General features: G+C 49.4%; 1 protein-coding gene across 4 annotated transcripts in view; it reads left to right on the top strand.

The window, feature by feature from the left end:
* Window positions 1–11,732, top strand: part of FAM193B (family with sequence similarity 193 member B) — a 35,052-nt gene extending 23,320 nt beyond the window's left edge. For 2 of the 4 annotated variants that reach the window (XM_070415118.1, XM_070415117.1), the window contains 4 exons: window positions 8,523–9,546; window positions 9,680–9,755; window positions 10,556–10,653; window positions 11,332–11,418. In XM_070415118.1, the coding sequence (XP_070271219.1) occupies window positions 8,523–9,546; window positions 9,680–9,755; window positions 10,556–10,652 (1,197 nt within the window). In that variant the 3' untranslated portion in view covers window position 10,653; window positions 11,332–11,418. Of the gene's footprint in view, window positions 1–8,522; window positions 9,547–9,679; window positions 9,756–10,555; window positions 10,654–11,331 lie in introns of all 4 variants that reach the window. The other 2 variants (XR_011471539.1, XM_070415119.1) reach the window with 2 other exon arrangements.
* Window positions 11,733–12,036: the final 304 nt, after the last annotated feature.

Below are 12,036 nucleotides of genomic sequence, written 5' to 3'. Positions count from 1 at the left end.
TTCCGGGGCATGAATGCTGCTGGCTGCCAAGGACTTTGGTGTGGCTCACTGCTCTGGGAAGGTCTGAATGAGTTTGGGAGGCATCAGGGTCAGGGAGACTGGGGGCCAGTGACTGGAGGACAAACGAGTCCTGGCCTCAGAAGCAGCTTGCTGGATTCCTTCAAGCCCAGGACTTGCTTTAGTCAGTCAATCACTTAATCATTCCGCAAACACTGTAAATAATGCACAAAAAACCAAACAAAAAAACCCAAAGCATTTGTTAAGTTCTTACCCTGGAGAAGTTCGGTCCATTGGAGAGACTGACACAAAACTTGACGAGCACATTAGTGTGTGACACATACTGGGATGAGGGAAGCCCCCCATCCTGCTAGGGCTTGCTGGAAATGGCCATACCAAGAGGCTGACTCTGGAACTGAGTCACAGGGAGTGAATACAAACTCATCAGGAGGGCCCTCCTGGCAGCGGGCATAACACTTTCACAGCAGTAGTGCAGCCAGGGCTTAAACAGGAGAGGAAGGACAGACAGTGGAGGTGAGGAAGGGCCTGTGGGCCCTGCTGAAGAGCTTTGAGTTGATCCTGCAGCTGAGGAGAGTCACTGGAGGGCTTTAATCAAAGAATGCACTTGGTTGATTCTGTATTCCAAGATTATTGTGTGGCAGTATGGGAGATAGCCTGGTGAAGTGATACTCCAGACCAGAAAGCCGAGAGCCAGAGTACAGATGATTGATGGTGGGACTGGACGAGAGGTGTATTTTCAGAGGAAGCAGAAGTGACAGGCTTTGGTGATTTGATTACAAGACAGATAAAGGAGTTAGGGATGTTTCCCAAGTGTTTGCTTAGGTGACTGGTAGAATGGTGTGCCTTTCACTGAGCAAGGATGGGATTGGCAGAAGACAGGAATTCAGCTGGGGCATGTTACCTCAGAGGTTCTCACGAGACATCCAAGTGGAAATGGAGGTGTGGGGCTGGTAGTTGCCAACGTGGAGATGTAATTGAAGCCATGGGAATGACCTAAGCTAAGGCCAGTGAGTTTTTCCTGGGCAGCCCTGATGCCAGGCGAGCCCTAGGGCTTGATGGCTGGTCCCCTGCCACCTCATTACCTTTTTGCCTGCCTACTCCCGGCTGCATCTGCACAGTGCCATACTTGAGAGCCCAGCAGTTGAGGAGATTGGGTTTGACAACCAGCTGGCTCCAGGTCCTGGGTGGTCAAACAGCCCTGGTATTCTGGAAAGCAACAGTGGTTCTCCTTCTTTTTCCAACCCAAAGGACAAACCAGGACCTTTGTCTTGCACCCTGAAGCAGGGGCCCACCATTGCCTTCAGAACGTAGTCAGCACTTTTTCCCTCCCATCCAGCATTGCCTGGCCAGAAGTGTCCTGTGGGCAGCCCGGCCTCTTTGACCTTTCCTGGCCTCTTAAGACAGTTAGGTATCAGTGGGCACATTTTGCAGTTCCTAGGTCTCGTGTGCTTTTCATAAATCTGTGTGCCACACATTCTTTTTTCTTCACCAAATAATGCTCTCTTCTCTCCCCTAACAACTTCCTTCCAAGCTCAGTTCAGATGTCTCCTCTTTTGCAGCCTTGCTCAGGTAACTTCTCCCACTGTACTCCTGCTACACTTTGCATATCCCTCTAGTCTGCCATTTATCACACACTAGTCACTAACTCAAAAACTCACTGCACAGTAGAGACCAGGATACAGTGGAAGCAGCCAGTTGCAATGCCATGTGATAGGCCATCATGGTCATTATCTTTTTATACGTGAGCCTCCTCCCCATTTCCTTCCACCTATCTCCTAGCCTTACAACCTGGCTATTCACCGAAAATACAGCTTTCCCTAGTAATCATCCAATAGAGTGCTCATTCTGTCCTGCCACGGGAGACAAATAAAGCCAAGTGAGTTTCTGCCTCCTTAGATCATTTCCAGACCATGACTCTCAACCCCTGCTCCTTTGGAACTGACCCCTGCCTTTGTCATCTGCAATCTCCCAGCCACTCCTCTTTATCCACTGAAGACTGTTGCGTACCCTATTCTCCCCTTTCCAGACCAGGTGAGACCATTTACTCACTCTCTTACCAATACTCTCAATTCCTTGTCCCATTGCCCTTCCATTAACTTTCACTCCGGAAAACCGCAGCCCTGGGTTTGAACCCAATCCATCTCTTTCCTTCTATTCTCAAGGAGAGCACTGACTCGAATCTATCTGTGGCACCAGGGCTGCATGGTCTCCCACTTGCCTGAGCCCCTATATTGCCTAGCAGGCCTCTGGTTTTCTTACTTCTGATCACTTCATTCATCATAGCCCCTTTATCAGACCTCCATTCTTCTCTAACTTCCAGGTTTTCCCCACCCACACCTTATTTTTTTGGCAAATAACCTTATTTTCTGTTTCACCAAGGCCAGTGGACAGGCATGCTCTCAACATCTTACTGCCCCAGGGTAACTTATCATGAGGATGAGTTACCCTTTTTCCTAGCTAAGGCCCATGCAGTCCTTTCTTGCCTCTTCAGGCTACCATCGACTTCCTGTCCTGCACCTGCAGCCTCTCCTCTGGGCTCTTTCCCATCAGCATTCTGCTGTGCCCAGTACTCTTTTTTTTTTTTTTTTTTTTTTTTTGGTTTAGCAAAGGTGGAAATTTATTGAAGAACAAGTACAGATTCCCACGTGGGGAGGGGGAAGAGTCCCCCCAGTACTCTTTTTTGAAAGCAAACTGTTTCTTGAGCATACAGCCTGTCTCACCCCACTCATCTCTTTCCTCTCATCATAGCCAAATCTCTTGAAAAATATTCTCTGTATTCACTGTCTTTACTTCTCCCATCTCACTACAACCTCTTTTCCACCCCCACGCCACCAGAGAGCTACCAGTGACTTCTTTGTTGCCAAATAGTCATATTTTCCTGTTCCATCTTCTTTGTCCACTAGGCAACATCTCACATTTTGTGTTTGTTCTCCTCTTCAAACATTCTTTTCTTTGGCACCTTCATTCTCAGTTGAGGGGGTACAGGAAAGGACAATGGGAATGCCAAATTCACGTTTTCCACCTTCCTCTCTGCCCTCTTTTCTGTCTCCTTTGTGAGCTCCTCTTCTTCTATCTGACCTTCCTGCTTGAGGACACATCCCTGGGAAAGAGAATCCATTTAGATAGTGTTGCCTCCCCGTATGGTCTGGCCACTTGTTTCCTCCTTGCACTTCACACTGATGTCCAGTACTGCTACCAGGCACCTCCTCACAGCATTCCACAGGTACTCAAACTCAGCACGTCCAAAGCAGCTTATCTTTCTCCAAGAGGCCTGCTCCTCCTCCTCCATTGTTTAGTTGGGTGCACCACTATCCACCCAGCTGCCTGAATCAGAACCTGGGTGCCATCTTGGGAGGAATGCATTGTGGTGATCGGGAGCAGTGGGCCTTGGAATTGGACCTCAGTTTGAAACCTGGCTCTGCCACCCTTGCTGTATGACCTTGGGCAAATCACTTAACCTTCAAGCCTCAGTTTCTTCATCAATAAAATGAGAAGAACAGTAGAACCTAACTCAGATTATTGCAAGGATGAAATGGAGTGATGTGCAGAAAAGGTTCAGCACAGTGAACAATTGGTCATTGTAGCTGCTGTGGCAGAAAGGTGGTTGTCAGGGTTGTTTTCATAACTCATCTCATTCTCCCCACCCATCACTGAGAGTCCTGGCCATGCTACCTCTCAAGTAGCTCAAACCATCCACTTCTCTCCACCTGTGGCCACTACTTAAAAAGCCTTCAATGTCTGAATGTGGCCGCAGGATCGAACCCAAACTCAAGCATGGCCTCCAGGACTCTTCAGGATCTAGCCCGTACTTAGCTTGCCAGCTTCACCTCTGTCCCTTCTGGGCTCCAGCTGTACCTCTGAGTGGTTTACAATCCCTAAAGATTTTGTGTTTTTCAATTTCCCAGCCTTTCTGCTTATCTTCTGTCTGGAAAGTGCTTGTCTCACTCTCTCCAGGATAATCCTCCTCACCCTTCATGCTCAGGGAGATACTACTGCCACTGGGAAGCATTCCCTGATGGCCCAGTCTGGGTTCCTAGAGCACCCTGTGCTTTTCCCCCATAGCTCTTGTCACTGTTACTCAGGAAGTCACTGTCTCGCAGAATTAAACAGCCTGTTTGCTGTGTGTCCATCTCCCCAAGCACACTCAAGTCAACGAGTAGAGACTCTTTTCTGCACACTTGTATTCTCAGAGCCCAGTCTAGTGCCTCAGAGTCGATGGTCATGAAATGATTTTCAGACGGGACTGAAAAACACAAGAACTGCAGATCACAGCTGGATGTGCTGTCTCGATTCTGCCACTGACTAGCCATGTAACCTTGAGCCAGTTCCTTATTCTTTCCAAAGTTGAGTGCCCTCATCTGTAAATTGAGGATAATGATGCAACAAGGGCAGTTGTGAGGATTAAATGAGACAACCTGTGAGCTCATGGTGCCCAGCAGAAATGTGTTTCCCGCTTCTCACTACCAAGTTGTATGCGGTTCCATATCACTCCCTCTACACCAGTTTCGAGACATCTTTGTTTAGCAGCAGAACTAATTCTTCTGAAAATGAAAAGGAACTCAGTTTCTTTCTTTTATTTTTTTTAAATAAATCTTTATTGTTCAGATTATTACAGTTGTTCCTCTTTTTTCCCCCATAGCTCCCCTCCACACGGTTCCTACCTCACCCCCTGCCCTTACCCCCCACACCCCCTTCCCTCCAAGAATTGTCAGTCCACTCCCTTTCTATGCCCCTGATTCGATTCTATTCACCAGTTTATTCTGTTCGACAGATTTTTAAAAATATATATTTTATTGATTTTTTTACAGAGAGGAAGGGAGAGGGATAGAGAGTTAGAAAAATCAATGAGAGAGAAACATTGATCAGCTTTCTCCTGCACACCCCCTACCAAGGTACATGCCCTTGACCAGAATCGAACCTGGGACCCTTCAGTCCACAGGCCGACGCTCTATCCACTGAGCCAAACCGGTTAGGGCTCGACAGATGTTTTATTCACTTGATTTTTAGATTCACTTGTTGATAGATATGTATTTGTTGTCACTTTGTTGTTTATAATTTTTATCTTTACCTTTTTCTTCTTTTTCCTCTTCTTAAAGAATACCCTTCAGCATTTCATATAATACTAGTTTGGCAGTGATTAACTCCTTTAGCTTTTTCTTATCTGTGAAGCTCTTTATCTGACCTTCAATTCTAAATGATAGCTTTGCTGGGTAGAGTAATCTTGGTTGTAGGTTCTTGCTATTCATTACTTTGAATATTTCTTGCCACTCCCTTCTGGCCTGGATAGTTTCTGTTGAGAAATCAGCTGACAGTCGTATGGGTATTCCCTTGTAGGTAACGGACTGTTTTTCTCTTGCTGCTTTTAAGATTCTCTCTTTGTCTTTTGCTCTTGGCATTTTAATTATGATGTGTCTTGGTGTGGTCCTCTTTGGATTCCTTTTGTTTAGGGTTCTCTGCGCTTCCTGGACTTGGAAGTCTATTTCTTTCACCAGGTAGGGGAAGTTTTCTGTCATTATTTCTTCAAATAGGTTTTCAATATCTTGCTCTCTCTCTTCTTCTGGCACCCCTATCATTCGGATGTTGTACGCTTGAAGTTGTCCCAGAGGCTCCTTGCACTATCTTCATATTTTTGTATTCTTTTTTCCTTTTGCTTTTCTGGTTGGGTGTTTTTTGCTTCTTCGTATTTCAAATCTTTGGCTTGATTCTTAGGATCCTCTAATCTGCTGTTGGATCTCTGTATATTATTATTTCAGTCATTCTATGCTTAATTTCTAATGGGTCCTTTTTCATATCCTTGAGGGTCTCACTGTATTTCTCGGAGGTTTCTAGAAGATTCTTGAGAAACCTTATAACGTGGTTTTGAACTCTATATCCAGTAGTTTGCTTTCCTCCATTTCTTTCATTTGTGACCTGTTTCTTTGTCTCCGCATTTTGGCTGTTCCCCTGTGTCGATAGAGTGGCTTTGTGTGCTAGGTGTCCTATAGGGCCCAGAGGCTCAGCCTCCCTAATTACCTGAGGTGGACACTCTTGGTGCACCCCTTTGTGGGCTGTGTGCACAGTCTTGTAGTTAAGCCTTGATTGCTGTTGGTATCACTGGGAGGAATTGACCTCCAGGCCAATTGGCTGTGAGGACCAGTTATGTCTACAATGGGAGAACTTCTGTGCTGAAGACACCCTTATGGGGCAGGACTTGCTTCAGTGGGGCTTTGGCGCTCACTGAGTCTGCCGAGGTTTTTATGTGGAGAAAGTCCAGACCATTTATATGCAAAAGTCTCTGCACACAGCTTCAGTGTGGTTGTAAATTGGGTGAGGCGGGGTCTCAGGGAATCACCAGGGCAGAGCAAACTGCAATGGCTGCCAGTATGCTCTGCCTTGGAGAGGTCCCGGGGTCTGTGTTCCGCAGCCCATGCAGGAACAATGACTGCTGCAAGCACCTCTGCGAGAAAGCCACCCTCGTGTTCTGGCCTGATGCCTGACAGTCCACTTTCTCTCCGTATGAGTCTGGGTCCCCAAATTCTCACCCGGAACTGGAGTTCAGAGCAGTCGGGAGCTTGTATCTCCCTCCTGACTGAAAAAGACAACAGCGTACCCAGCTGCCAGCCCCTTTTGCACACTCCTCCATACCTCCGCACTTCCACACCTCTGCACCTCCTACCAGACTCAATGCGCTTTTCTTTTCCCTTCTAGTTGTAGAAATTCCACTCAGCCAGCCTTCCCGTGGTTCTGGATGATAGTCATTTTGTCTTTTAGTTGTAGTTTTAATGTGGTTGTGCGTGGCAGCAAATTCAGGTGTTTACCTATGCCACCATCTTGATTGTATCTCTCTCTTTTTTTCTTTTTATTGAATTTATTGGGGTGACACTGATTAACAAAATTATGTAGGTTTCAGGTGCTCAATTCCACAACACATAATCCTGTACACTGTATTGTGTGTTCACCACGCCAAGTCAAGTCTCTTTCCATCACCGTTTATCCCCTCTATATCCTCCTCTTCCTTCCTCACCCCACTTCCCCAGAACTCAGTTTTTAACAAAAGCAAAGGTGTTCTGGTGTAGGGCAGGAGTGAAGAGAAGAAGGGCCTTCTAATCCTTTGTGCATTCCCCATGGCCTCAGCGCTCTGCCCATGGCCTTGAACTGCATGATATATACTGGAAACACTCATCCAGGTTGAAGTACTCCCTCATCTGAGCACCATGGTTATCAAGGTGTACAGCTTTACTTGTGCCCAGGGAGAGGGACACACACCCTCTCAGGTGTCCTAATAGCAATCCTATTAAGTATAGGTAGGTCATTTTTCTCCCAAATTTACAAATGGGGATAATAAGGTTCAAAGAAAATAAGTGATTTGTCCAAGGTCCCACAGTTGTGGTCCTAGTTAGTTGTGGAGTCAGTGTTCAAGAAAGATGAAAGAATAAATAAATAAATGTATGCCCGTTGGGGCACAGGGTTACCCTCTTTAAGTTGACTCTGAGGTGGTGGCATGTCCCCACTTTCCTTTTTCTGCTTCTTCCCCTTCAATCCCAAATCAACTGGAAATATGTGAAATTGTGGGTCATTCAGCCCCTGGCACAATACCAGTCCACCACCTTCCTATAAGCCTTTGACATCTGTCTCCTATCTTCCTGTAAAGGCCTCATTGGTTCTGCTGGTGCTTTGAGTTTGGGCAGAGAGGTGGGCTGAAAGCCCACATGCTTTCCTTTTCACTCTCCAGATCTGGCTTTGTCAGCACTGATTGGCAGGGCCTACCCTCCCTGAGCCCCCTGGGCCTCACCTGGGCAAAGGGGCTACTTTTACATCTTGCCCTACGGGCCCCATGTGGCTGTCCATTGTATGCTGTGGGGCACGCTCTTGGTGTGGTCTTGATTATTTGAGGCCAACTGAAGCTTGGCCCTCTTCAGTGGCACCTGTATACAGCATCGGGAGGGCACACATTCTCGACCACCCAAAGCAGTTGATCTACCATGTCAATCTCACAGCCCCACATGTTCCTTCCTGAAAGATCCATATGATGGCATAGCTTTTTTCCTCTACAACCTGCAGAATTGGAAGGAATGCTTCTATAACAGCTATCTTCCTCACATCCGTCCCCACTTTGGTCTTCACTCCAAAATTATTGTCCTTATTTTGCACATGAGTCCACTGAGACTCAGCAAATAAGTGGATTGCTCAAGCACAGGCCTGGAAGGCAAGATTCAGTGAACTATGTTCCTACCCCTTTGAGTCCAGCCTTCTTAGGCCCTAGGACTGACACTGGGATTCTGGGTGAACAAGCTGTAAAAACCTTGCCCTCTGGGTCTAACTGCCTCCACCCCCAGGACGTATACCTGTCTGATTACACTTCATCTTTACTCCTGCAGAGTGGGAAAGCAGGCCAGGATTTCGAGGTCCTGCTTCTAGCCAATCAGTGGCAGAGCTGGGCCCCAGGCTAGTGTGTCAAATGTCATGTTTTGCCTAGTTACTAGTAGCTGCCAGGCCCCTGCTGAAATTGCTTCTTGTATTGGCAGGAAAAGGAGAAAGCCCAGTTGGCAGCAGAATCTCTAAAGCAGGTGAATCGTGGTGTTTCTGGAAGCCAGGAGCTGAGGCCTGCCAGAGAGAGGTTTTTGGAGTGGCCTGACCAGGAGCTGGATCGGGTCAACAGCTTCCTGAGCAGCCGTCTGCAGGAGATCAAGAACACTGTCAAGGACTCCATCCGTGCCAGCTTCAGTGTGTGTGAGCTCAGCATGGACAGCAATGGCTTCTCTAAGGAAAGGGCTGCTGAGCCTGAGACCCAGAGTCTCCCCGCCTTGAACCTCAATGGCTCCTCAGGGCACCGGCCTGACATCAACCTTGACCTGTCCCCTTTGACTTTGGGCTCCCCTCAGAACCACACGTTACAAGCTCCAAGCGAGTCAGCCCCACCATGGGCAGAAATGAGAGGCCCCCAACCACTGTGGACAGAGGTGAGGGGCCCTCCTCCTGGTATCATCCCGGAGAATGGGCTAGTGAGGAGACTCAACACCGTGCCCAACCTGTCCCGGGTGATCTGGGTCAAAACACCCAAGCCAGGCAACACCAGCTCTGAGGAGCCAAACCCAAAGGAAGTCCCTAGTGGCAAGCAGGAGCTACCTGAGCCTGTGGCCTCAGGTGGGAAGCCGCGGAAAGGCAAGAGACAGGGTGGTCAGGCTAAGAAGAGTGAGGCGACTCCAGCCCCCAGGTCCTCAGCCAGCCTGGAGGCTCCCGGTGCTAAGGGCCAGACCTCCAGCCCCAAGCAGCCAGGCAAGACCCTGGAACCTCCCAAAGTGGGCTGCTGTGCTGAGGCCGGAGAGGGGAGCCCGGGAAACCGGCCAGAACCAGGCTGGGCTAGCAGCCCAAAAGCTGACAAGGAGAAGGGCAGCTCTTGGCGAAACTGGCCAGGTGAGGCCAAGGCACGGCCTCTGCAACAGGAGTTTGTGCAGCCCTCAGGCCCAGCAAGGCCACAGAGCTTGCCGCAGGGCAAGGGCCGCAGCCGCCGGAGCCGCAACAAGCAGGAAAAGTCGGCCTCCTCCTTGGGTGAGTGCACCAGGAACAGTGGCTGGCCCCCACCCTGCCAGCCCACGGGGTGGAGGGCAGTCCTCGTGTGTGGGCAGCACTGACCCAGAGGCCTGGATGTGGGCACTGAGCCCTCCTGGCTGTGTCTTCCTAGACGATGTGTTCCTGCCCAAGGACATGGATGGGGTGGAGATGGATGAGACTGACCGGGAGGTGGAATACTTCAAGAGGTAGGTGTGGGGCTGCCTGCTCTCCTGCTCGCACCCAGGCCTTTCAGAAAGGGCCTCCCTCAGCCCTGAGCCCTGGGATGGAGAGCCTCTCCAGCCTTCCTGGCTTTCCCCACAGTCTCCGCACTGAAGAAGCCACCTGGCAGGATGGGGCATCTGGCAAGGTGCAAGGGACTGAATGAAGGAGGTGTGCGTGTCAGACCCCAAGAACCAGGCCTTTTCCGGCTTCGTTCACTTTGTTTATTCACTTGTACTTCCTTTACTCTGCCTGGACTGAGCTATAGGGCAGAGATGAATCAAACAGTCTAGATGGGGCGAGAGCATAAACCTACAGTCTGGCAATAAGTGCGGCTATAGAAGTAAGTGGTGGGGGCAGCCAGAGCAGCCCTCCCAGAAGAGGTGATAACCAAGCTGAAACTTGAGGAATAGGAATGAGTGGGCCAAGGAAAACAAGGATATTTGTGACAGTGGAGTCAGCACATACAGAGATTTGAGGGTGAAAGAAACATGTCCTTAGGGGAATGGAAGGGAACCTAGCATAGCTAGAGTAAAATACAGGGTGAGGGGGACATCATATACTAAGGCAGTGTAAACTCTCTTCATATCTTGTCCCCTGGGCTTGTGGGTGCTCCATCCTGATAGCCCCCCAGCCAGCACAACTCCCATACCTACTAGACCCCAATGCCTAGGAGCTGGAGAGGTGCAGAGCTGACCTCACTGCTTTAGTGACCAGAACACACGGGTTCAGTAGGCAGGGGAATCTTTGACTGTGCTTCTTCTGTGTCATCCCCCAAACCTGACAGATTCTGTTTGGATTCTGCAAAGCAAACACGTCAGAAAGTTGCTGTGAACTGGACCAACTTCAGCCTCAAGAAAACCACTCCCAGCACAGCTCAGTGAGGTATACAAACCCCCAAGTGTCGCGTGCACCCTCTCCCGATGCTCTGCCAGCTTCTGTCCCCACCAGACCATTTCATGCTCTGAGGCACAGGGAATTGGACTGGGGGCTTGGTATCCTGGCCCCTGCACCTCCACAGTGACAGCCCAGTGGGCTATGCTCTCCAGAGGCACAAACCCTGTCTATTCTGCAGCCATTTACCCCCAGGACTCTGTCCTTTCATTGCTCCTCCCTGGGCCAGGCCCTCCTGTGAGATCTTTCCCAAGACAAAAGATGCTCCCTCCCCCCATCTCCTTTGACCTTTATCCTCCTCAGAGCAGGAGTCTGAGCACAGAGGCGGCATCTCCCCTGCCTGTACCCACCAGAGAACATGCCAGAGCACTTGTTCCACATTGGCTTGGGGGAAGGGAGTGCTGCCTGCCATGGGGGCCATGCGCTCCTTAGGGATGGCCCCCACCTTCCTTGAGAACTAGGATGACCTTTCACATGTTGATAAACAGAACTGGGGCTCTGTTTCCTGGCAGGGTTTTCATTTCCATCCTCTGCTAGAGGTGATTGAGGAAGTCTGTGGGAGCAAAAGTAGGAGCCAGCTGTTCCTCCCTCCACCTTGGACCCATGGAGACCCATGTGGCATGGGAAGGCCATTACTCACCATGTGGCCATGCTCTTCTGTTTTCTCAGCCCCTGTGGGTCCAGCTTCTTCAGGTGTCCTGAGACCCCCAACTGCCAGCTGAAGGTCTACAGTTTCTTCTTCCTCCATATCCCCACCCACCTGCCCAAGACCCTCCTTGCTTCCCGCCATCCTGGACCAACCAAAAGCTGAGCGGATGCCCTGCCTGGCTGGGGCCCCTCAGGACCTCCACAGAGCCGCCTCCTGGTGCTATGCAGCCTCCACACTCAGAGCCCGGGGGCTGGGCTGGGCTCGCCTGTGGGCCAGGGGCTGATGGTACTGCTGGCCCAACACTGCTCTTTTTGTGTTTGGTTTTTTTGTTTTTGTTTGTTTGTTGTTGTTTTTTAATTCTTTACTTTTGATACTGTGAAGATCTTTCCTGCCGAAAGATAAAGCAACTTTTGGACACAGAGTCGGTGTGTTGGTCTCTTGCTAGACTGGGTCAGGGGTGAGGTGAAGGATGTAATCAGAAGCATGGGGTGGCCTTAGTCATTAACCATGTTAGGTATGTACTGTGTTATCAATGGCTTGGCATTGTTTCCACTTAATTCTTGCATCTGTTCCAAGTGGGACTGTTAAGTGGGAATTTTATAGATGAAACTAAAGCTAAGACAAGAAAGTGAGTGTAATGAACTCAGTCTGGCTGACTAGGGTTAAAGCACAGGTCTCTGCCCTTTCCTCCTGTTGTGAGGCCTTGTATGGGAGTAGCCCCTTCC

This window comes from Myotis yumanensis, unplaced genomic scaffold, assembly GCF_028538775.1.
Source record: "Myotis yumanensis isolate MYYU_CA2020_CCGP unplaced genomic scaffold, mMyoYum1.0.hap1 SCAF_5, whole genome shotgun sequence".
Taxonomy (NCBI): domain Eukaryota; kingdom Metazoa; phylum Chordata; class Mammalia; order Chiroptera; family Vespertilionidae; genus Myotis; species Myotis yumanensis.
Note: the sequence above shows the minus strand (reverse complement) of the source record. Positions and strands in the feature narration are given on the sequence as shown.